This window comes from Bidens hawaiensis, unplaced genomic scaffold, assembly GCF_021521415.1.
Source record: "Bidens hawaiensis isolate Kalapana, Puna unplaced genomic scaffold, B.hawaiensis_p1.1 tig00029595_1, whole genome shotgun sequence".
Classification (NCBI taxonomy): domain Eukaryota; kingdom Viridiplantae; phylum Streptophyta; class Magnoliopsida; order Asterales; family Asteraceae; genus Bidens; species Bidens hawaiensis.
Window position 1 is genome coordinate 53,908 of NW_027494896.1, and position 27,090 is coordinate 80,997.

Genomic DNA, 27,090 nt, shown 5'->3' on the forward strand with positions numbered 1-27,090 from the left:
TGACAGAAACATTTTAGTTTTTTATTTTTTTTTCGTTTTTTATTTATGTTTTGAGTTATGATTTTTTTATTTATTTTTTGGGAATTTATATTTAAGGGGTTTTTTTATGGTCACAAATTTTTCTCACACTTTTCATTTTTGTCTCTATTTGTATTTTAACTTTACCCTACTATTATATATTTGGGGGCATCTTGGACTGTATTGTATGACTTAAATATTTATGCATTTATATTGCTATAACTTCATTTATTTATTTATTTGTCTTTTTATAGGAGGATGGATCCCTATTAATAATGAGAATGCGCTTAGTAGCCAAACAACCTGTGGTTGTTCTCGTTGGTTACATCAAGGTAAAAGTTTTATCTTATATTTTAGATACTTCGGATATGTTTTTTTGCTGAATAATAATAATCTTTTAATATTATAGGGTATATGTCAAATGAAAAAAATATATCCTTCCCATGAACTGGATCACGATTATCAGATATGGGAGTGAAGACGGAGTCGACTACTGGCTCTGTCGGAACTCGTGGGGACCTGAGTGGGCCGATGATGGATATTTCAGAATTTTAAGAAACGGAAAAGATAAAAGGGGATTTGGAGGAATCGCCGTGGAACCTACTTACCCCATCATAGGTAAGTATATAAACATTTGAATCACACAATACAAACCCATAATTGACGACAACATCATCTACGAGCCTTGTAGGGGTAGTCACGATCGCTGCAGAGACCTCCATTTACGAGAATGAAGTTATAAGCATTTGCAAGTTGGTCGCTCTTCCATCCATCAGCTATTTTATCACAGTCTAAGAGTTGTTGATCAGATATAGTAATCATTTCTCCCGTTTCTATTTGGTGTAGAGACTCCACTGTGGAGACTGCTGCGAATGCCCAACATGTTCCCTCATTGAATTATGAAAAAGAATGTCAAGTGATTTATATATAATACAAACTGCAGTATGCCGAAATCTATATGATGCAATCATTGTTTTTATTATTACAAGCCCAGAACAATGACCAAATCTGAGTCAGCAGAGACCTCAATTTACGAGAATGAAGTTATAAGCATTTGCAAGTTGGCCGCTCTTCCATCCATCAGCTATATCACAGTCTAAGAGTTGTTGATTATATAAAGTAATCATTTCTCCTGTTTCTATTTGGTGTAGAGACTCCACTGTGGAGACTGCTGCGAATGCCCAACATGTTCCTTCATTGAATTATGAAAAAGAATGTCAAGTGATTTATATATAATACCAATTGCAGTATGTCAAAATCTATCTGGTGCAATCATTGTTTTATTATTACAAGCCCAGAACAATGACCAAATCTGAGTCGACTTCCATTTACGATAATGGAATTATAATTTGCAAGTTGGCCGCTCTTCCATCCATCAGCTATTTTATCACAGTCTAAGAGTTATTGCTCAGATTTATTTTTTTTGTTGTTGAAAACTTATGGTTATGTTTTTAACAAAACAATAGAATTTAATAAAAGTCATAGTATATATTTTTATTTTTTTTATAGTTTTTTCTCGTCAGCTAAAGAAAGTGCGATATTGGATCCGAAACCGAAAAGACCGAACCAACGAGTTCAAAAGCGGACCGGTTCAAGTCGGATGTTGTATCTATCTCTAGTCCACGAATGAGGAATTCTATTTCTTTCTAACAGATAAATTAACAAATAATATTATATTTTGTTTTTAGTTAACTTACATTTTCACCCCTTAAAATTTTCAAATTTATCTATATTTTCCTTGTATGTTTCAAGCGGTTTCGTTTTATCAAAAGAAACACATTATCTACGCCTCAACGCAAGGATTGTCACGTGGTTATGAAACTCGTATTGGAAAATGTTCCCAATATTACCACATCAAGTTCTATAGGAATCTTTCTCATATATATCATTGCTTGTTTTAACTCATTAGCTCACCCATAAAGATCAATCATACACGCGTAATGATCGATTCCCGGTTTTATATTATGCGTTTCCGTCATTAGTTTGAAATAATATTCACCTGTTTTAACCAGCCCAGAGTGTCGACAAGCCGACAAGACTGCAATAAAAGTTACACCGTCAGGGGTAAAAACGTCTTTTACCATTTTATGACAAGATTAAATGCGTGTTCTACATAAACATGGTGAGCAAAACCCGACATCATGACATTGTAAATAACCGAATCCTTAATATTAATTCGTCTAAAAATCCTCTCCGTGTATACTATGTTGCCACATTTTGAATACATGTTGATTAACAAGCTTATAACTTTCATAGTATTAATAATCTTTGATTTTCATATATAACCATGGATTTGTTTTCCGGGATCTATAATCGCCTGCATCGCACACGCACCGAGCAAGGTGGACCAGATTGAATCATCAACTAAATTTGTTTCTAATTCTTACTGTTTGAAAATGTGAAATAATTCAAACACATTTTCACAACAGTTGCAGTTTAAGTAACCAGAAAACATTGCAGATCAGACTACCGAATTCTTTGACTTTAACGGGTCAAACACCCGTCTGTGAACAATAACCCATAATCAATGACGTATTTTCGCTACCGGTTTGTGAATATGCAGATTCTGCATGCTTCATGTTACCGCATTTGCAGTAAACATCAACAACCTTATTCGAATTCAAGTTTATCATATGTTTCAAACACTTTAAAGATGAAGACGCATTTAACACACTAGTAAACGTGTGCTCGTTCTACTCAAACACGTTTTGTGCATAACCCGTAATCATTGTATTCCATGAAACCACATCGTTTAACTCGACTCGTTTTAAAAAATCTCCATCGCCATATCTAGTTTTCCCTCTCTACAACTTTGCAGCAACAATCGTGTTTTTCAAAACCACGTATTGAACAAATAATTTGGGTGGGCCAAAGGGTTTTGAACAAATAATTTTGATGGGTCGAACTTAATACATTATATATATATATATAGGATGAGTATTATTACAGAACTGATAAATTATTTAAGAACTTGAAGGAACCCTTGAAAAGTAACGTTTTTATAAAAAAGTTTATATGTTAATATTATTTGAGTGTAGTTTTATCATTTTGTATATCTATATTTACGATTACAATTTTGAAAATTAGTTTTTATACATATCTATTTTTTGTTTTATACATATATAAATTTGTTAGTACATAAATTTACACATATGTAAACTTGTGAATTAATATATTTAATCAAAATTTTTTATATAAAATATGATAAAACTACTCTTATGAAATGTTACTATATAAAAAAAAATTTAAAAATGTTTGGTTGTGTAGAGTTCCTAAGAGTTCTTAATTTTTTTAGAGTTCTTAAATGATGCCAACCCTATATAATTCAAAAATATTAAAATACTATGCGAAAAAGCTGGGACCGAGGCCCGACCTGGCCCAAGCTAAGATCCGCCAACGCGCGTACCCACACCCGTTAAACGCGACATAAGCTTCGTTAAAACACCCGGTTATACATATCAACCAACACGCTTACTGCAAACGTGCTAATATCATTCCCGGTTTTCACAATGAACGAATGCAATTGTTTCGCGTATCGCGAGTTGTTTAACTTTGTGGTCAAGTTACACATTCGGGTGAGCGAAAACTCTTCAACTAGTGCTTCTGGTGAACGAAAATTCATAATATGCATCTGTTTGAATAAATGAAGTGCTTTTGTTTCATAGGCTCATAGCCTTGCGAACATAAATGGACGCAAATACCCTCACTCATAAAATCGCCGTGTCTTAAGGGAGTGGGGGTAAAAGCGTCATTTTTATGAATATTTAAATCTGGCTAGGCTTGAAAATTCTCTTTAACATCCGAGCTCAAGCTTTGGACATAGAGCTAGAAAATGAGCTGAGCTCGAGTTCTTTTTAAGTTAAGAAAGCCGAGCCACGCCAAATATAATAACTAACTTCATAAAATCACATCATAAGTTAACACAAAACAAATTTTAGAAGACAAATCAAGAAACTTTAATATATCCCGATACGTATATGGTTGAACCAGTACGTAGCGTTCAATTCCGTGCATTAACTGATTAACGATCAAACAAATGTTCAATAAGACAATAACGACTCATGAAACATGCTTCATTTGACGTTTAAAAATCCCTCGACGACAACGTTTTACAACTTTGAATTACCAAAAACAACCTTGGCACCCAAGTACACTGTTCTTGCATCAGCTGCAGTATAAAAACAAACATTAAATATACTTTTATAAAACTTAAAAAAAAAAGACATAATTACAAAATTTTGTCCAACATATGCAATTTATGGATCATGCCCTTTAAAAAGCTTATTTGCAGGCCCCTTACATGGCATGTCTGCTTGATTTTCGTCCTTTTGACTAACTGGCATCCAAAAACCCCGTTAAGTCTTGGCATGTGAGGGCATTTAAGTTTTTTACGCATACTATTTAAGTATTTATAATTAAAAAACAAATTAAATATATTATTAGAAAAAGAAACTAAATAAAATGTGTTAAACAAAAACCCCGTTAAGTCTTGGCATGTTTGGATTTAACTGAGTTCTTGGATGACAGTTAGCGTAAACGACAAAAAGCGAATGTATTTTGTGATATAAAGGACACCGCCCCGCAAATAATCTTTTTAACGGACCTAATTCATAAATCGCATGTATTTAAAGAACAAAATTTGTAATTCTGTCAAAAAAAAAAACAAAAACTACACACACACAAAACACTTTTAAACCATACCTGCAATTTGATCCAACTTATAACTATTAGGCACATTCGCCTCCGCCTCAACCGCACCTTTAGCAGCCGCAATCCCAACCGCCACACCCTGCATAACATCCAACCCTGCACAAATCGCAGCAACCGCACCACCAACCAAACAATCACCCGCACCCGTCAACCTCGCAACCAACTCACATTCCACAGCTGGAAAATGCACCACATACGGGCTCACACTAGCCCGTTTTTCAAGCCGCAACGCACTAAAAAACCGGTCGGACGGGCAGAGTTGACTTATGGTTTCATATAACATTTTCCCAATATCATGTGACCGGTTGTTTCGTTTCGGCCCGATATGTCGAAAGTCAAACCGTCCTTTCGAGCATAACAACACCCCTTTTGACCCGAGTGTTAGAATAACCACTTGAATCCCGGATTCAAGTAAAACCCATACCGCGGGTTTCAGTTGTTGAAATAGTGACGATATTGTCGTGTTATTTTTTTTATTAATCACGGGAAATTTTTGTTTGGAAGATAGAGAATTTGCCATGGAGATTAACTCGTCTTCGTTAGGTGAAGTAAACGTTACCTGTAAATATTTTTTCAATATAAAAGATTATATAAACAGAATGAAAAACCAAAATGAAACTGTTTGTAATAAACGGAAAGTAATTAGAGGTGGCAAAACGGGCAGGTTGAGTAACAGGTCAAACCGAACAAAAAAAGACAAAAAAACGGTTTTTAAAATTTTTGCATACCTTTCGGTTTTGGTTTTTTCAGTGTACGGTTTTGGTTTAGTTCCGTTTTACCTCTTGTTCTTGAAATTTTTTGAGCGAAAACATTTTTTGGCCGAAAATAATATTTACTTGATTATTATACATTTGGGCTAAAATGAATGTTAAAATCTTATATATTAGTTTAAATTCAATTATTAAAAATTAAAATCTATAGATTCGGTTCGGTTTTTTCGGTTTCAAACACATGCAAAACCAAAACGAACCAAAAGCTCGATTTAAAACAAAACAAAACAATCAAATCGTCTTGTTTTGGTTCAGTTTTTTCGATTTCACGCACACCCCTAATATTTAGTGAGTCAAACACGATTAAAACCTTTATTATTTCCATATAATCAAACTTGTTGAATACAATGATTTTTGAGGTTTATCATTTATGCAGCCAAAATGCATTTTAGGCAACTTTTGACCGGTTTGAGTCGTTTCCTTCTACGCTAACAATTTTGAAAAATGAGTATTTGAATAAGAAACTCACATACTTCGCAACGGAAGCAATTCTTTTTGACTTTGCTACAGATACCGGCTCGAACCACACTGCGGTACCAACCTCTGCCGCCACTGCAAGTACAAGATTCAAAAAAGTTATATATTATAAACTTTATTCTTTTTATTATGATTTTTATTTATTTAAAGTGTACATACGTTGACAAGACGTTTTGAGAGCCGGGGGACTTAAGTTTGCATCAACCATCACGATAGGAGCCGAGGCTATATTGGATTTAAATTGTACAATCCATTCAGGTGTAAGAAACCGTTCCTACAATAAACAATAAGTAAAAAAAAATACAAATATATATGCGATATACATAGGTTTCAAAAATATACTTACAACTGATTCAACACTTGCAACACCAGAAGCCGGTTCTCCTTCGGTATCAAAGATGATAGATACAACTGGAGTCTCAATCTCGTGGCCCATTCGAATGCCTTAAATAATAAATAAAAATACAACATTATATTTACATAAACATTAAAGTTTTTTTTTTTTTTAATTTAAGGTTAAAATGAGTCTACCATTTAATGATAATCCTGCAGACTTCCAGTATTCCAGCAGCAAATTCCCTGTTAAATAATATATAACAATGTTTTAACACTGTTAGATATAAATAACTACAAAAATTGTAATAATAATAACAATTATAAATATAATAATAATAATATTGCTGACCTGGCATGTCTAATCCTAATGCACTTATCATGTAAGGCTTTGTTCCAAGTTTTGATACACACTCAGCAATGTTCCTTGCTACACCACCTGCTGCATATTGCACCTGAATACAAAAACTTAAGTATAAAGTAAGTGCATTAATAATTATCATTTAAGGTACTATACGAGCTTGAGTTGAGCTTAGGCGCTCGTTTAAGGTTTTTCTCAAAATATATAAAAATAATTAGAAATGTGTATAAATTAAATATTAAATAATAATAAATAAACGAGCTCGAGCTTGAAAGAACAACTCACGAGCCGAGCTCAACCTTTAGAAAAAGAACTTGAAATGAGCCAAGCTAGTCGTAATTTATGATATTACGCGTTATGATTCATAACGCATAATATCATGATAACAACTATAACGAGTTCAAAGCTTGAAACTTACGACAAATTAAAGTCTCGAAGTAATGATTTAGACTACGCTTGAAAATTTAATCCATCACGGGTTTATATGGGAATTTTTTTTCAAAAACTTTGGGTTGCTATGGTCGGTTGTTTCTCATAAAACAGGCCAGTGTGTGTTGACCTAAACAAACATACCACAAATTATCACATATCCCAAAACCGACACAGGAATGTGCATAACCGCCATTTAAACAACCGATGACTGAGCGCACGTTAACGATGCCAAAAACTAGAAACAAAGCTTAAATGTACAGTTATTTTAATAAAAAAACATTTTTTTAAACAAACCTGTTTTTACCCGTTCTAACCAGAAAGTCCAAAAACCGTTCTGACCAGACCCTTTTCGACCCAAACCAACAACAACAATTACAAACGAAATGAATCCATTTTTTAATCGACCCGTTCCGACCCAACCCCGTTTTGACCCATGACCAAAACCCACCTGACCTGACCCGTTTTCCGGTCCAACTGAAATGTACAGTTATTTCAAAAAAAAAAAAAAAAACTTAAACTAACTTGTTTGACCCGAACCAAAATAACCCTTTTTTTCTAATTTACCCGTTCTGGCTCGTGACTCGATCCAACCCGTTCTGACCCGACCCCTTTCGACCCAAACCCAAATAACCCTTTTTGAACCAACCCACTCCGACCCTAACCCGTTTTGACCCAACCCAAACCAAATTATGATCGGCCCGACCCGAACCCTCCCGTCCCAAACCAAACTAAACTAACCTTTTCTTGAATCAACCCTTACCGAACCTAACCCATTTTGACCCGAACCAAATTAACCCTTTTTGAATCGACCCGTTCCGACCCAAACCCATTTTGTCCAGACCCGACCCGACCCGTTTTTCAGTCCTAATTAATACCTTCCCAGGAGCTGTAGTTCTAGGGTTCGGATGAATAGAAGGAGTGGCATGAATATCCAAAACCATACCCCCTATTATCACTGCCTCTGTTTCACCTTCACCTTCTTCATCTTTCCAATTTCCCATCTGTAATTTAATCAACCAAACATTAAATAATCAAATTAAAATTGATGAAATTGATGCGATTGATTGATGGAATAAGACCAATTTGTTATTAATTTATTATTATACGTGTGATTTGTGATGAGATTGATGATCCATGCTTCCTCCTATCAAGCTTTCCGTTCAAATTTAAAGATGACAAAAATGGTAGCTTTTGGTTGTGAGACGGTGCAACGGGTATTCTTTCGTTTAACTTTAAACGAAAATGAACACGAGCGCTTAATCATACAAATATTTGTATTTCTGTTCGTTTATTTAAAACTTTGTATTTGTTTGTTTAGATTTGAACGAACAGTTCACGAATATAACCGGATAAAAATAAATGAATATAAATAAACGAACATAAACAAGCATTAACAAATGAACACAAACGAACGTTCACTAACATAAATGAACGAACAAAATATGTGTTCATGTCCGTTCATGTATTAAATAAACGAACATAAACGAATTTCCCGCCGAACAGTTCACCGAACGTTCAGTTCATTTACAGGCCTAAGATTATCCACTATTGTGACCATTTATCACAACCGGTTACAAGGTGGCACATAATGAAAAAAAAAACATTTTAATTAAAAATTTGGAAATTCTTTTTTGTCTACAACCGATTGCGACCTAGGTTGTTCCAGCAACCCAAGTTTGCAACCAAGTTTTTATATCTAACTTGGTTTTTTTCATGAAATTCAACTTTTAACCTTTTTTTAAAAAATAAAATGTAACAATACTGTTTTATTTATAAGAAAAATATTGAACATTTTGATATAAATTTTATAAAAATGAAGCTTTTTTATTTAATAAAATATTGGTTTAGGTAGTGAGTTTGGTTGGGTTGTATAGGTGAAAGAGAGATAAATTAGTTTTTTAATAAATGGTTGGGTTGGTTTGGGTTGTGATAGTGGATAGTCTAAGTATTCGGGTTGTTTTGTGGAAGATGGTTTTGTTAGATGTTGTAATTATGTATGCAGTCAGTCGCTTTTACTTTTAGTATTTTGTGGGGTAGGTTCTTGGTTTGGGATCAGGGTCGTTTCATTTGTTTTTTGGTGTCGTTTTTTTTCCCTTTATTTTAGTAGTATTCTAAATGGTTTGTCGCTAGTCAGGGTTTTGTTTTTATAAAAATTAAGCCATTAAAAGGAATTGCAAAACCATAAATAGTGTAGCTTTTGTTTGTGGTATAGTGTAGTGGGTATTCGGGTCATTTAGAAGAAGATGGTTTCTTTCGATTTTGTAATTATGTATGCGATTAGTCGGATTTTCTTTTAGTATTTTGTGAGGTAGGTTCGTGGTTTGGGATCAAGGTCATTTCATTTGCTTTTGGGTGTTAGTTTTTTTTCTTTGTAGTATTCTTGCTAGTTTATTGTTAGACGGGGTTTTATTTTTACAAAAATCTAGCTGTTCAAACGAAATTACAAAACCACAAATAGTATAATTGATCAAATTTTAGGTTTCGTTTTCTTAGTTGAAGGTTTATTTTTTTTATCAGAACTGAATTTAACGCTGGGAAAACTTAACCGAAAATAAATCCTCAAAACTAGATAACAATTTAATTTTCTAGGTTTCAATGAAAATGAGACTAGATTTGGGTTTAAAGTGTAGTTCGGGTTCTTTGATTTTAATTGCATTGAGATTTCTAGAACAGAATACCGATTATCTTATTCGATTTGATTTTAGACAGTGTTCGTTAAGTAATAACAAATCATTTAGCTTGAGACTTCAAGACAATAATATTATAACTAGTGTTCCTATGAATTTACACCTATGTCGTTACACACTATTTAATACTTCATTCGCTCAACTTGTATAATCAACGATTTCTAACCTACCGTCTGTGTATGTGTAGTATTTGTATATAAATGAACAATGTACGAACATTAACAACCATAAATAAATGAACGTGAAGTTTATTCAGCTAAACTAACATTAACTAAAAAGCAATTGATTATGTTGGAATCAGGGGTGTTCAATTTAGGGTATCCGAGAATCTCAGATAGTCTATTTCAATATCCGAATATATAATTTCGTTGTATAATCGATCATTAAACCTTTAGTAAAATTGTTAAATCTAGCATTGGTATTGAAATTTCGTTGTATCGTGTAGTTAAATCTAAATTATTAATCATTCACCTTTAGTTACATTTGTTATTACTTCCTAACTGTGTTTCTGTTTTAATTTGTCATTAACGTACATATACATGTTTGTTTCACATTTGGAAAAACTATACTTAAAAGTTAAAAATATAATTTCAATCGAACATGAGCTCTAAAACTCGTTCATTTTAACTAAGAGCACCCGCAATGTGTCCATGTGGATTCATCTGGTGTGTTGGACGTTAAGCATTGTAGGACCAAGGTCCGGTTTAAACGTTCTTAAAAATGTTTAATATTTGTGTTGCAGCTCGTGTGACAATTTATGACAATTTAGTAAAGAGAAATTTAAATGTATATAATTCAAAAGTTATGATTTTATGATATACCCATTTCATTTCAACATATGTCTATAACCAAAACAATAGATCAAAGGCTAATTCATATAAACACAAACAATATATTAAACACATACCAAAAACATCCATATATTCAATACCAAGATCAATACATTACATGTACCATCAAGATAACAAACCCAAAATAACATAATAACATCAATCAACAACCCAAAACCCCCAAAAACATAACAAAAACTTACTAACAATCAACATGTCACAAACGATCAAACGGTCCATTCGGTTCTAGTTGCTTGCACAACCCTAAATACGTCAAGAAAAGAACCCGATCCTTAGCTCCGGTTCGATGATTCCTAGTATGCTTACAAAAATACTTAAGTTGAGCCAAAGTACAACATCCAAGCATTTGGCCCAAAAGCAAAAACAACCAATTTATCGACTTCTTATTCGCAGCCATTATCGGCTTAACACAATTCTCTTGTGCACAAAATCGACAATTCGGTAAAATCGGGTTTAGCCATGAAGGTGGAGCTCTATCATTTAACTTATATTTATTTTCTTTTACGTAGCATGAGATCTCCATGAACTTTGTTTTTACATCGTGTTCGATTTGGTACTGTCGGTTGCAACGCTTGCATTGGACGTCGCCTGAGATGACGGTGATGCCCGATTCGGTTAGGTGTTTAAGGCTGTGGATTGTGGCTCGGTGGTTTGTGGCCCATGGGAAAGGTGGTGGGATGGTGGGGGATTTGCCTTGTGGGAGGATTTGTCTTGGGTTTCGACGGTTGTGGCGGAGTGGTACCGGTTGTTGGAGGGAGAGCTTGAGATCGGCTTGATCAGCCGTAATGGATAATGGTGTTCTCATACTATCAAAATAGTATCTATAAGTTTTTTATGGAGAAAGAGTAGTAATAATTAGGGTTGAGTTATATAAGTAGGAGGTGAGAAAAATGAGTAGGTTTTGAATTTCAAATATGTTTGTATTATCCGCTTTAATCTTTTTACAACAACTAATAAAAATAAAATAACTTAGTATTACAAAAATTCCGGATTTTTTTCTCTTTATAACTAACATAAAGTCTCTTTCAAAATTTGAATTTGAATTTAGATTATTATCTTGTCAACATTATCTTGGATAGTTTTGATTGTTGATTTGAATATTATTAACGTAGTAATATCATTGTGTCGTTTTTTTAAGAATTTATAATAACAAAAAATATATATATATGCATTAACTTGGAGTTAGATGTGTTAAATAAAAATGGGAACATTATAACTTGCATCTACCAAATATATTTAAGACATAGTTAGTTATATTCTACAAATTTTGGTTGGCCAGACCAAACTTTAACAAGGTGGTTATAGGATTAGAAGAACCGTCAGCTGACATGGACAAATAGTCTGTTTACAGTGCACAATTAAGAAATTTTAAGATTTTGATGAACATTTTTTAGACCGTTGTGAATGGACATTTTAGAAATTTTGCAGCGATAATGCGTATCATGTTGATTTCATGATTTGGATGATTTGGATTTTTAATCTTAAGATTGTGTATTTTCAATAACTTTTAAATTAAAAATGACATTGTCTAGATTTTAAAACTCATCAGCTAGGTGAATTGGTAAAGGTCCATTTATGATTGACCCGATTTTCAGAACATTAAACCAAAATATTAACTAATTAATACATGCATGTATGTTTGAACTCGATCTTTTGGAGTTCTAGTTATGATCAATGTCTTGATGACCATGTTGACCATGTTGAAAAATAGAGAGTTTATACTTAAAAAGAGACAATGTCCAAAACATATTTGATTTGAATTGTGCCAATTAAACTGAATATATATTTAAGTTTAGTTATTTATGGAATTATTACTTTTGTTGCTTATGAGTTAACTGCTAACTACCTAGCTATATTTATGGAATTATTAAAAAAAAGTATTATTATTTTATCATATTTTACTGTTTGATACTAAAATGTCTAGATATAAAGTTAAAGCATTTTTAAAACATAATAAGAAAAGTTGTGACTTTATTAAAATATTTTAGAAGATGATCAGAAAACAGCTCCGGACACACCATAGTAGATGGGTTTAGGGTATCTCGGGTGTTCATCGGCTATGGATCGGTTTCTTTTATATTTGGTACACTATTTACGATAGCTCGGGTACTCCAATCGGCTAGTGCATTTCGGGTTCTACTATCGATGAGTGCCATGAAGAAGTACATAGATGATTATTTGCATGATGTTAATTTCATGATTTCGGTTTCTTTTAGATTATTTATTTTGATAACTTTTAAATTAATCATGATGTCATCTAGCTTTAAAAATGTGTCTGATCGGTGAATTAGTGTGCTATAGACCATTTCAAGACATGTTTTCTATTTAGCAAGAGGTTAATAATTGAATTTGACTTGTTAGTAGTAATAACTTTGAACAAATGTTAAGATACGATTATGAATACTAGCCTAGTGTCCGTGTGATGATTTGATAAGCATTTGAACAAATGTTTATCAAATCAAATTATAAAAACTATGTAACATATTATAAAATTAATGATGAAAAACCAAACTATAAAATTAAAGGGGCTTTGGCATAGTTTTTTGTTTAGCGCTAACCAAAAGCGGGTTAAGCGCGTTATGTGGTGTTGGACACGCGCTTATCAGCCTCGATACATGTAAACAACGGTATACGTGTAACCAGCAGCGAAAATCAAAAAACAAAGCTGAAATATACAGTAATTTCAAATAAACCATTTTTAAACCAACCTGATTTCCATTCCTACCTGACACCATTTTAACCCGAAACTTGTTTTGCCATGACCCTTTTGACTAAACCAAATTAACCATTTTTTTGTATCAACTCGTTCCGACCTTAATCAAGTTTTATACATGATTCAAGCTCGCCCAACTCAACATGTCTCCGGTTTTAACTGATAATCACATAACATGTTAATTTTAAAACCAAAAAAATATTGCAAATTTTACACTTAAATTAAAGAGAATAAAATGTTTGTTTTTATAGTGTATTTTTTTTAATATTAACATATGAAAAAGTTATGATTTTAAAAAGCCGTAAGAGGGGTTGGTTTTGAATATGGGGGGATATACGTGTAATTATTCCTTAAATTAAAAAAAAAAAAAAAAAAAGAGTGACGGTTTTATTTCTTGAGAGGGGGGGGGGGGGGGGGGGGGAGGATTAACTCCTAATTTTATTCGTCTTAGATTATACCTAAACCAAATATGATTCAGCCCAAAGTAAAAAATGGCCCAACATTAGGTTTTCTTTGAGTTGCCTTCACTTTTACTTGTTAGTTTCATGGTTCTTGACTTCTTGTTCATCATCAGTTTTTTTTATTTTTTTTTATTTAGGAACATGGAATCATCATAAAAATTTGCTAACAGAGTTCTCTTTCCTAGATTAATTAGTCAAAACTTTATTTCAATTTTATGTGTTTATACTAGATGTTTAAGCTAAATTTAATTCAATTCAAGTAAAAAAAAAACATGTGATTCTTCACGTACCATTTTGGAAATAGAACATATTCTTCTAACACCCAAGATATCAATGCATAGAACATGCTATGAGCATATACCCACAAATTGAATAAACGCAATTATGGGCCGATTTAATATTCTAGATTAGTGTACTGTTGATTTAAATACAATAAGACATTAATACACTAAATACAATAGAAGATAAAAGCAGTTTTATGTTTTGTTTTAAATTACTATAATATATAAACAAGAACTTTGGTGTCGCTATGGTGTCGTTAGTGGTCTGGCTGCTTGGTGGCCGTATTGGTTGGTGAATATTGTTTGTTTTAATTGAGTTACCATACTATTCTAGAGTAGTGTACTTTTGATGTGAAAGTGTTGTTAAATACAATAAGGCGGTAATATTCTAGTAATGAGATTTTAGAAACAAAATAAAACATTGCAATTCGGGTAACCACTCGGTCTGCTTCATTGAACTTGAACCGTATTTGGTTAGTTCAAACGACGCCAGTCGGGCACGTTTAGAGTCTACAATATGATCCGGTTACAAGAACAATAACATAAAGCAACATTCCCATGAATCTTTTTAAATATGTTATGAATGTAGTGTTTTTGTGTAATCTAAACTTTCAACTTTATAGTTATTTGTTTAATCTTCATTATACAGCATGGTACTATGTTACACAAATTATAACTTCAAACTTACAAAGTATGTTAATATGTCATAAAATCACTCTACCTATTAGCTAGTCTACATATCACACACATACAAACATGAATTCCGATCGAGGTATATAACATACAACACTCGTTATGCCTCTACTGTGACGGTATCCACACAATATTATCAGCGGGGAGAAAATGACACACCAGCGAGCTGCCAGGCTGGCCTCCGAGCACACGAAACGCCACGTGATCACTATCCCACTGGGAAGTGTCCATGTGGCAGATGGCGATAGCGTCCACTATATTTCCATTTTCACCCCCTAAAGAAATCTCAAAAACCCTATTATACCCCTTTTGACCATGACAATAATAAACAGTGTAAGGATAAGCCATAGTGTGACAAGCCACCATATCATTAACATCAATCTCCAAAGGCTTATTTAAAAAAGTATACTCTTGCAAAATAGTATGTGACATATTATGAATATTGGTGGTCAACGCCTTTATTTTGACCATACCCAATATGCCAAGTGTCAAATCAAGCATTGACTCTAATGAGCTAGCACAAAACCTTGTCTCACCAGGGGTGGCCTCAAGTTCACCCTGTTTAAGTGTTTGTTCCATGGCTAAGGCTTGTGGCGAGCCCTCGGTTAACGATATAAGCTCTAGAAGGTACGCGAGTTTTTGGGACGAAAACGGTATTGATTCGGATTTTTCTCGTGTTAACAACCTAGGAGTTGTTGAAGGATCATTTACCGCGAAATAAATTGGCATTTTTTTGCCTAAATATAAATCATTTACATGAAAGAACACATTTAGAGCCGGGTCCAAATCATAAATATCGCTCTTCCCATAAATATTTATATGGTCTTCGACGTTGTGATCGTTGTTTTGGCCTTTGTCCACGATTTCACGCGCGTTGCAAAGCTGTTATACATCAAAAGATTAGATTAACATAAAGTTATAAACAAGTTCTTATGATCAAATATATAATAAATAATAATAGAAGGAAAAGAGTTAGCAAGCATATATACTTGTATGAGCAATATAGCATAGAAGATGAAGCTGCAACTTAAAGAAGAAGAAGAAGAAGAAGAAGAAGAAGAAGCAGCAGCCATGACTGTTTACTATTATTTTGTTTTGTAGAGGAGATGTGGAGATGAAAGTTGAAGAAGTGTGGGAGTTATATCATAAGGGATGGATAAGCATATATACCAATTTCTTTTATAATAATAAAAGTATTATTATTATTTGGTTAAAAGAAAGATCAATATTAATTGTGGAAGTCCAACTTATTCAAACATGATATTAAACTTATTTCTAATGTTGAAATGTTTATTAAGATTATTTTAAAGTTTGAATTGTTTGAAAAGTCATAATAAAAAAACTATATATGCATGTTAAAACTTGACAATTTATTTAATATATCTATGCATGTTAGAACTTATTTAAATAAGTATATACATGATGAGTGTGTGTGTGTGTCGGGTTTATGTGAGCATTTTTTCATCTTGTTAAGAAGAAGGTTATATTTTTTTGAAGGGTATAAGGTTCAATTTTTTCTTGAGTAATTGGTTGTTGAAATTATTAATAAGTTACAAATTCTTTTACTTGTATTTGTAAATGAACATCAAACTTATCAACCCGAAAGATGACAACAGCACAACATAACTTTAAGTGAGTACGGGTCAGTGTCCATATTTTTAACACGAATAAATATATAGGTCGTATTTGGTTTTACTTATTTAACGCATTAATAAGAAACTTTTTAAACTCTCAACCAACATGATTGACACCCTAGTTATAATGTTTGTTAGTAGAGAAATCAAATGTGTGATAATGGTGATGAAGCATTTAGCATATGTGCAATTGGTACGAGTAATTTAAAAAAATGTATATTGGTTTTTATTAATCCGAACTATTATCTATTGGTCCATGTCGGTCTCAACTTTTAATGTATTTGTTCCCAACGGTCCGCGATTAACAGAATCTTAACGTCGTTAGTTGCAAGTCGTCGGAAAAATGTTTTTTGCCGGAAAACTCACATTTTTTTTCCGGAAAACTCAATATTTCGTCCCAAATATCTTTGTAACTTTGTATCAGAGTATCGGACATTTAGAAACATTTTTCTAGTAAAAACCCCAATTTTTAGGCCGTCGGAACTCTAAAACCATCGTCGGAATCGATTGGTGGTGCTCAAGTGGTTGTGGTTAGTTGATGGTGAGACAATTGGTGGTGGTGGCAGTATTCAGGTGGTGTTTTTCGGAAAAAAATGTGACTTTTTTAGCCAAAAACGTTTTTCCGATGACCTACAACTAATGAGGTTAGAATTTTGTTAGTCGCGGACCGTTAGGAACAAATACGTTAAAAGTTGGGACTGTCATGAGCCAATTTATTAGTTGGGAACGGAAACGAGCAAAAGATAATAGTTCGGATTAATAAAAACCAATATACCTATAAAAAATAACAAATTTATGTGTAAAATTAAATTAATAGTTGAGTCAACATGAAGAAACAAAATACTATATTTAGAAATGAAGCATCTTAATTCTTAAATGAAATGAAATATGTTAATGATTTAAGAAGCTATGTTATAAAATGTGGAAGAATGCAAGGGTTGTGATTGGAAGTTGACTTTTTAAGGAATAAAATATGGTTTGATTACCGACCATTGAATTATGTAGAGACACATGCGCACCGTTTTTTGTCACAACTTACACAAAGTTTAATACTACGTACAGATCATATGATAACATGCCACCTTTTCTTTAACAAACAATAAAGCCCGGTTATCATCTAAGTATGTTAATAATTTTAGATTATATTCATAAGTCGGTGAATATGGAAGAAGTAAAGAACCTAAGTTGGTCAAGTTGGTAAGTTTCATTACTTTAATATGATTATTATGGTAAATGGTAATGTCTTGGTCATAAAAAATGGTTAGATTATAAACATATGCTTGGTCAAAGGCTTTAGATGTGTGAACATTATCATTAGAGTTATTGTATTAGGGTTTTTGAGTTATATTCTCTAGTATAATAAAAACGTTTTACTTTATATTTTGTGTTCGTTATTTTGTTCGTGTTCTTGATATTGATTCAATTTTTGAATTGGTATCGTTACTTATTGGCACCCTCTTTCGTGATCATAGCCATCGCATGTCCGCTACAAATTCCAGAGAAAACTCACTGCCTGAAAGTCCACTGTGGTAAAACCCTAACTTACGTATGATATTTGTCATAAATGAGACTCGAAGTCATAACCTCTCATAAGGAAAGCCATGAATCTACCATTGAACCAATTGTTTGGCAATTGGTACGATAACATGAAACTATCTTTCCCTCTATACATATATACATGTATAAACGGACACCAAATTACATTACCAGATTCAACATTAACACTTGGGTATTTTATTTTTCAGTTTTCATACGTAAACCAACCAACTATATCACTTTATCTTTTATCTTTAATCTTTTTTTGAAAGGCCAATTTCAATAAGGAACACATAACTCAAGTCTAGCAAGCAACTAGACCGAGTAAGAAGTACATGACACACCCGGTTACATCCTTAACATCACCATTACAAACGGTTATTCAAAACGGAAATAAGCATCACCCGCCTTCTATTCTAGTTCCATTATCCCCCCCCCCCCCCCCCTACATCAAGTTATTTGTTACTTTTTACATGTCTAGTTTCAATATGAGCACATTATGATATTTTAACATAGTATTGTTCTAACTTATAATAATTCTCCTACATAAAATTAGGTTTGTAATTAACATGTTAATTTGTATCTAAGCTACTCTTTTTACACATGTTACTCTCTCTATACATCCTCACCATTTTTACCCCCCATCTTTCCGTAATTGCACATATTTCTGTAATTATTTTTATAAATCTTTGTTTCCACAACTTTCTCCTATTGAATAATAAAGATTTGTATAATGTTTTTTATAAAGCGTTTTTCATTTAAAAAAAATTTAAGTTTCTTTAAAATATTTATAACTTGAACAGTTGAACAGTTTTTGACACTTTTAAATTATAAGAAGCATTATATATATAAATCATATCGTTTTTATTATTGAACTTATGGAATTCACAAGTGTATAACCTAGTGTGTGTATTATAGATGTAGAAGATTAGTCCAGACGGTCTTGTAGCCAAAAAAGAAAAAAAAGTGAATGATTCATTTTTAAATAATAAACCAAAATTATTTTATTAAGATTAACACTAAAGAATTTACAAAAAAAAAAATTCTAAGACAAATATTTTTTTAAATATTTTTAGATTGATGTTTAAAGCTACATTTATGGCATATGCACAGACCTTAAAATCTTACACTTTTAATTTTTAAGCCAATTGGTTTAGAAATTAATATAATACACTATTATACCATTTGTCAATTTTTTTTCTTATGATTAATGTGTTAAAAAGGTATAAGTTGATATATATAAAGTACAAGTTGGATTAATTTAGGTGATGAAGACGAATCGAAATAAAATATTTATTTGATACGTTTCCCGTTGCTTCTTTCCATAAATATATTACAAATGACTCCATGTCAACATTATTAAAATATCAAGTTGATTTTATTTTACAATTTATAATTTAACTAACAATGGCAGTTTTCGAAACAACCTGAATCAGACATGGTGTAAAGTTTAATTTTTAATCTATTGTGTCGGGTTTAGGTTCACCTAAACTATTTTCAAACTCTCGTCCCTTCTGAATATAAATATATAATAAAAAATATAGCTGACCAGCTATCACGCTAATTTGTTTTAGAGCGTCAAGACTCGAGCACAAATGTGTCAAGCGTAGAGTTACCATAAAAACCAACATACTTACATGTTTATACAAAAAGTTTTTTCAACCAAATTTGTGTATATTAAAGTTGCTTTTAACATGTTTAAAGTAACTTTTTACCCCTTGATCAAGATTTGACGAACATTCCCAACATTCAAAAATGTTGACGTAGAAAGTAGTCTTGTTTATCATATAAGATGATACGCATTTGTGTTTAAAGCGGTTGAATATGATGAAATAGTGTTTTACGTAACCAAAAAGCTTTACATAACATGTATGTCAATAAATGGTTGTCTACATAACTTCCGTATATGTAATTGTTATTTGTATTTTTAAGTATGTTTAGAAACTTTAATATATTACAATTAAGTTAAATTTGTAGTGTAAAATAAGAGAGTATGTATATTATTAATATTAATTTTGCTTTCTTGTTTTGGCTTTATATGTACATGATCATATCATCTGGATGCATGCATGATTAATGAACTAGAATTAGGTCCATATCATTAGTGATTTGACGAATTTGAGCAAGGGGTCAGGGTTGGAAAATTTGTGGAAACACAACAAAAACGTTACTTTATTAAGGTTAACCTATTATATCTTATCTTAAATCTATATATAAACGAAACATCCCTTAATTTTCTCAAGCCATCATTTTGTTTTATTTGTAAATGAAGTTTTCTCATGTATTTGACTCGAGTTCGCGGGTATGGGCCTCATCAAACCCAAAAAGCTCTTAAACGGATTATAACATCTCATTATATTAAAAATTAATCCATCAAATATTTATATGAAAATCCTATAAATAGATATATACTAAAAATTAATATCCAATTTTTTAAAAAAAATATATATTATTTATAATTAAGAAAACAATTTTATAGTAAAAAAATGGGTAATGGGTCTCACCAAGCCCGGATAACTTTAAAATCGGATTATAGTATCTTATTTATTTGTGAAATATTTTTATTATCAAATCCTAATTTATTATTAACTTTCTTACAATAAATAAAATAAAAACCTAAAAAATATATAAATATTGGAAACAAATAATATAAAACAACTGCATAATACGGGGATAAAAGCTAGTATTAATATAAAGGTGGGATAAATTATAATCGCTGATCTCTTTATTTTAGAAATATAGATATAATAGATGAGAGAATCAATAAATTACAATAAATGTAACATAACTAAAAAAAATAGTCGAGTGTAATTTTATTGAAAATTCTATAGATAAAAAAAACTAAAGATAATAAGTATAAATGATGTGATTGATTGGATTTAATTAGTTCTATTGGTTTACTTGTAAGATCATCCGTAGTGGTGGAGAAGTGGAAGGAGAAGTCAGAGGAAACCCCCACACCATCGGAGAAGTGACCGAGAAGATGGATGACGAGAAATATTTCTTGGCTGAATGTGTGTGGACCCCCATCAATTTTATTACTTATTTTTTATTAATATAACCACTAAAATTGTGACACTTCTTTCTTCAATCTCTCCTATACTACTACATCCCTAAAATACAATCTATATCCTTATTGACTAGACGTTACGTAACACACTTCTCCCTTCATTCTCCCTCTATCACTACACATGATCTAAGACAATGATATAAATGTGGTGTAGTAGTGTGTTTTGATGAATTAAATATTTATATGTTGTTATCAAAATGGAAACTACAAAGAATTTACTTGGTGGATGATAAAGTATTAACCAATGAATTTACTCGTTTTGGTAAACCATCAACATGACTAATTGTAAACTTTTCTCATAAAATACTATCAAATATCAGCGTTGAGTTATAATAAAAAGATTAGTTTTTTAAGAAGGATAGGAAATAATCTTGTCCATTCATTTTAAAATTGAATGGTTGAGATTAAATTAGAGGGATGATCAAGTGTAAAACAAGGGTAAAGGCATAATAGGGATAACACATTTGTTGATTTTCTCTCTCCACATGCAAGACACATGTTAAATACCCCCATCATTTTAAAACGCTCATAACTTTTTATACGACATTTTTTTTCAAAACAATTTCACCATAATAACGAGTGTTTTTTTATCTTTTATATGAGTACCATATTGCTATATAAAAATAAAAAAAAATTCGTGGGTTTTTTACAAAGTGTGTTTTATCAAAATTGTGTTTTACAAAATTGTGTTATACAAGTGTGTTTTATTTTTTCGTAGTGTTTTTTGCATTGTGTTTTTTACATTGTGTAATTTAATTGTGTTTTTCATTGTGTTTTTGTCATTGTGTTTTTATTTTCATAGTGTTTATTCCATTGTGTTTTTTACGTTGTGTCTTTTTCATTGTGTTTTTCATAGTGTTTTATTTTCCGAAGACTTTTCCGGCAAGGTGGTGGCGGTGGGTGGCGGTGGGTGGCGGTGGGCGGTGGTGGTTGTAGGAGATAAGTGAAAATTTAAGTGGGTTTTAATTAAGTGTGTTTTTGAAATTAAATTAAGTGGGTTTTCAATATTAATGTATTAGACAAAAATACCCTCATTCCTAACCTTCTTAGGATAATCAAACTTCTTATTTGATCTTTTCTCTCAAGTATCAATCACATTATATTATGAGAAGTAGTTACCAAGTCAGTTCACACAAACAACTTATGGAAATAAGAAATTACCATTTCCTTATATGTTTTTTATGCGTTAAGCACAACTCGAGTAGTTTGACCAAATTTACTAAATGGATATTTTCTAATCGATTTTTTTTATTTAAGTTCCTACAAAAAGACTTCATCCTAGGTTCTTATTAAAATATAAGCCTCTCAAACATTTAATTTGGCTTATGATAGTTCATTTATAAATCTACTCATCAGGGTGACAGGGTATATGATGCCCCGGTCTATGGTAATTTTCTCTCTCCAAGTCCGGTGAAATTCATTATTTTCACCGAGTTATTTTTGTAATTTTTACACTTTCTGAGTCAGGAATACGGGAAATTCGGGATGATTCTGGTTACCCTTAGTTAACTCCTTTCAATAAACTTTTTTTTGGAATTAGTATTATTGAGAACCCCCCCCCCCCCCCCCCCTCCTCTAAAAAAAACACTCACACACACAAACCCCTACTCAATATTTTATATTTTTTTTAAAAACAAAATTGAGTTTTATTGTCTTTGTGATCACTTCACATGTAAAAGAAATAAAGATAAAATCATCCCTGTTATAACCAAAAGATAAATTCCTTGATTATATTCAATAATAACATTCAAGAACAAAGTATACATGCATGTACACGCCTAGCCTCGAGTTTGATCATAACGTGTCACAAACATTTTTGTTAACTTAGAGCATGAGTAACAGGTCTTTGTTTATGAATCTACTATGTGATCAAGATCACACAGTAGTATGCATGCATGCATGTACGCATGCAAAATAAAATGTGTATGATATATTAAACTAGCCTTTAATCCATTTTTAACATTAGTCAAATTAGGGAACAAGGCACTATGCCCCCAACAAAACCATTCCATTACTCTTTATGTAGGGGTGCAAACGAGTCGAGCCGAGCCCGAGCTCGACTAGGCTCGAGCTCGGCTCGTTTAGCTTACACAGAGCTCGAGCTCGAGCTCGGCTCGTTATGAGCTCTATTTTCAAAAAGCTCGAGCTCGGCTCGTGAATGGATTTTGAAGCTCGAGCTCAGCACGGGCACGGCTCGTTTACTATTTATCAATTATTTTTTTATATAATTATAATTATTTTATATATTATTTTCTATTTTAATTTTATGTATAAAAGAATATATAGTATTTAGTTATTTTTATTTATTTTTTTATAACATTATATTTATTAATTAACAATTATTAAATATATATTTTTTAAAAAATTATAAAAATGGCAGGCTCGTTTAGGCTCGCGAGCCAGCTCGAGCTCAATAAGTAAAGCTCGGGCTCGGGCTCGTTTATTAAACGAGCTTATTTTTAGGCTCGAGCTCGGGCTCGATAAAGCTCGGCTCGAACGAGCTTTTTAACGAGCCGATCTCGAGTAGCTCGCGAGCAGCTCGGCTCATTTGCACCCCTATCTTTACGTAAGACTGTTTACAAGACACGTTTTATTCATTCTGTGGACAAAAATATTCCTCGTGGATACAGATGAATCCTCGAAAGTATCATGATGATCACACAACAGTGGAAGACACCTTTAGGGGACTGCATGAGAAATTTGTGCACACAAAAGCAAAATTCCACAACATCCACAATTATGTATACAATTAATAAAGGATTAACACTATTTTAACTTAAAATAGTTCAATTCACACTTCTTTTATGAGTGTTTTTTTTACCAATTAAAGTGATTTTCCAAAACTTTGGGCTTTCAACACCATATTTTCCAAAAGTTGGTTGGAAAAATGTTAAACAATGAAATACAAAGAAGGTTACCGGTTCAAACTTGTGAAAGAGACCCAATGGAGTCAACTTCTTTAGTGGAAGAGTCAACGTTTATAGTTCATTTCAATCATCATATCAATCTAAAGTTTCAAATATTGTAATGATTTAGAGATAAAAATGGATGATGTTTTGTTACGTGCAGAAATAGGTGTGGTTGTGTTTATAAATGTATACAAAGTTTACACGCAAGTATCTTATAATATGGTTTGTGAATTTATGATGGTACTGTATTAGTGAAAAGTAAAGTTTTTGGGTTAACGTGTTGTGTTCGTGTTCATGTGCCCAAGACAATTTTTGAATTTGTGTCATGCTGTCTTTGGATTTAAGTTGCCAACCCACAAACATGACTAATTTAACACCGTTAGTTCTACTACAAGAATAAGTATTTGCTACGATCAAATCCATAGCGAATACTCATTTTTCTACGCACTTGGTCTGTAGTTATAAGTATTGTAACTAATTTTGTCCGCTACGGTTTCTAGCTAAGGAATCGAAGTTTTCGACAATTTTAGCAACGAAAAAGGACGTCACTATTTTAGTTAGATATTTTGTTATGGAAATGTTTGCTACGGATTTTAGATATTAAGTTTGCTATGAAGTTTTAACATTGAAAGGGACGACATTATTATGCTTGCTACATAATTTTTGCTACGAACTTTTTAGCTATGAAGTTTGCTATGGATTTCATCCACAGATTTCGCTACAATATACTATGAAAATTTGCTATATATATGGTTTTTGCTATGAAACTTAGATGTTGATTTTGTAAGATTTTTGCTTTGAATTTAGCTACAAATTTTGACACATTTTTGCTATGGATTTTGTAAGGTTTTGTGGCAATCTTTAAATCCTAAGGGTGTTAAATTTGAAAATGTGACTTAGACATTTTGTGTGGCAATCTTTAAAAGCAAAATAGGGATTTTGATTAGACTACCCATAAAGCAATAAAGATGAGCAATATTTACCAATATCATGAAACATGAAACATGGCTTTCAACATGTCATAAGTTGCCTACAACCATTGATAATTTGAAAACCCCCTAACCACCAAAATAAGTTGATTATATTCCCAATAGATATTATAAAAAAAGAAAGATTTGATAGGAAAGAAAGTGGAGTAATATCACAAAGCATTTGTGGGTGTTATGGGCTTCACATGTGGTGTAGACCAACATTTGTTCCTACCCACTAAAGTTCAATCAATTTCGACTATTCTTTTTAGAAAGTCAACTAGAATATGATGATCCCATGTTTTGTCCGATACATACACCAAGTTGTCATGCAAAAATAGAGGTGAATGTCAAAAGCAGAAAATGTATAGTTTGAGTATACATTGAGGGTAGATATGAAACTTAATTTAAAAAAATGGATTTTAATAATTCTAATAATGACTTATTGACTGATAATAATTCGTACTTACACATTGACGAATGATAATCCTAATTTTCTTTGTTGTTGTTATGAACAATCTCGGATCTATAATTATCACATATTTATATTTGGTTTAACTTGATTTCCCTCACAATGATGACTATGTTATCGAGTTTGCTGACAAATAAAAAGGATTATCAGTGGACAAATTGAAAATATGAATTATTATCGATCAATATGTCACAGTTTAGATTATTAAAATTCAATTTTTAATTGTTGTGAGGTGATTATTTTAACATATGGTCCTTGTTGAATGTTTAATTAATCAGAAACACCCATATTTATCTAGTGGCTATCTTGCTGTCAAATCCAAATGTATGATAGAAAATCTAAGCACCAAGGGCCCACTAAATGCCTTTTTGGTTATTGGGTTACCTTTTGTAGTTGACTTCCAATTGTGTGAATAGAGTTGGAAAATAATCAACGGATATCTAAAAGTTTAGCTTGTTACTTAAAAGCTTGATTAAATTCACTTTGAGTTGATTTGGTTTTTATAAATTTTCATGTAGTGTAATCGCTTGAATAATAAAATTTAAGATAGTTCGTTTGTTTACTCTACTGGTTTCCTAGCTTAAACTGATTTATCATATTCTTTCTTTGTATAATTGTACATGGTAGTGTGCTATTTAAGACTTTTATGAATTGATATTGTTGTTAGTTTGTTATCTAATACTTGTATAAACAGCAAATATAAGATCATCAAAATTTAAGAAAACAAGTGATCAGCATAACCTAGCTTGAAATGAATATGAGCCAAGATTCTAGCATGGACTATGCATTACTGGCTGAAATAACTCAATTCCAATACTCCAATTTCATATTGTATTGATTATAACTTGATTATTTAACAACCCTTAAGACAACGATGAATAAAGAAGGTTATTTAACAACTCTAATGGACATAGATGGTTAAAAGGGACACAAAACTTTGTTCATGAAAGTTGTAACATTATTTACCTATATTATAATAGTTTTAAAAATAGTATATTCCATTTTAATGGGCCATTTATATTACTTTTTAATAAACAAAGAGATCGATAATGAAACGTACTCAATTTAAATTATCTAAAACCTTTTAAAAACCAAATAAAAAAATGTTAAATAAACCAATTAATCTTATATCTTCACTCTTAACTTTTCTTCACAACACATACCCTACTAATATTAAATACTCCTAACATCACCATTTGAACCCTTTAATTACTCTTATGTTAGGGAAATACACAATTAGTAACTTACCATCAGGATATCCACATACCTATGTTCACTTAATTTTCTATCTCATATCTCTCTTCGTTTATTTTCGACGAGTTTTGACATTCATATGTACATATTTCAGGCAATATGTAGCGAACATGGACAGTGGGTTTGACAAAAATTGACAACATATTAATTAAAATAATGAAAAGATAAAAAAAATGTTTCAATGTGGTTATTGTGAAACTTTCAAGTATTAGAGTGATTTTTGTTTGATAACTTTATTAATTGCGAGAACTCGAGAGAACTTTATTTGAAGAAAAAAGTTTTTGTGTTTTTCATTCTTTATGTATGTACATTCTTTATGTATGTTATTATTTTTACCAAAACAAAAAATATATAAAAAAATGTAGTTAGCAAGATTATACATATGTAATCTCCAAGAAAGGTTAAAAAAGGTTCTTTAAATAATGTTATCTTGAGTTCTCATAATAATAAAAAGAAGTTT

At 31.8% G+C, this 27,090-nt stretch overlaps 3 protein-coding genes and 1 pseudogene across 3 annotated transcripts; all 4 read right to left on the bottom strand.

Annotated features, from left to right (window-relative positions):
- Window positions 1-1,700: 1,700 nt before the first annotated feature.
- On the bottom strand, window positions 1,701-3,649 carry LOC143579054 (putative pentatricopeptide repeat-containing protein At3g18840 pseudogene; annotated as a pseudogene).
- On the bottom strand, window positions 3,348-8,324 carry LOC143579049 (pseudouridine kinase-like). Its single transcript, XM_077062462.1, has 9 exons — window positions 8,208-8,324; window positions 7,977-8,102; window positions 6,661-6,763; window positions 6,507-6,554; window positions 6,322-6,419; window positions 6,135-6,249; window positions 5,968-6,050; window positions 4,720-5,287; window positions 3,348-4,186 (listed from the first exon to the last, which is right to left on the bottom strand). The coding sequence occupies exons 1-9, from the start codon at window positions 8,235-8,237 to the stop codon at window positions 4,128-4,130; spliced, it is 1,230 nt and encodes a 409-aa protein (XP_076918577.1). The 5' UTR covers window positions 8,238-8,324; the 3' UTR covers window positions 3,348-4,127.
- Window positions 8,325-10,610: 2,286 nt separating this feature from the next.
- LOC143579056 (uncharacterized) lies at window positions 10,611-11,444 on the bottom strand. Its single transcript, XM_077062466.1, has one exon. It carries the CDS (start codon window positions 11,442-11,444, stop codon window positions 10,836-10,838), a length of 609 nt encoding a protein of 202 aa, XP_076918581.1. The 3' UTR covers window positions 10,611-10,835.
- Window positions 11,445-14,645: 3,201 nt separating this feature from the next.
- Window positions 14,646-15,915, bottom strand: LOC143579062 (BURP domain-containing protein BNM2A-like). The gene is made up of 2 exons (XM_077062472.1): window positions 15,777-15,915; window positions 14,646-15,669 (listed from the first exon to the last, which is right to left on the bottom strand). Exons 1-2 carry the CDS (start codon window positions 15,858-15,860, stop codon window positions 14,896-14,898), a joined length of 858 nt encoding a protein of 285 aa, XP_076918587.1. The 5' UTR covers window positions 15,861-15,915; the 3' UTR covers window positions 14,646-14,895.
- Window positions 15,916-27,090: the final 11,175 nt, after the last annotated feature.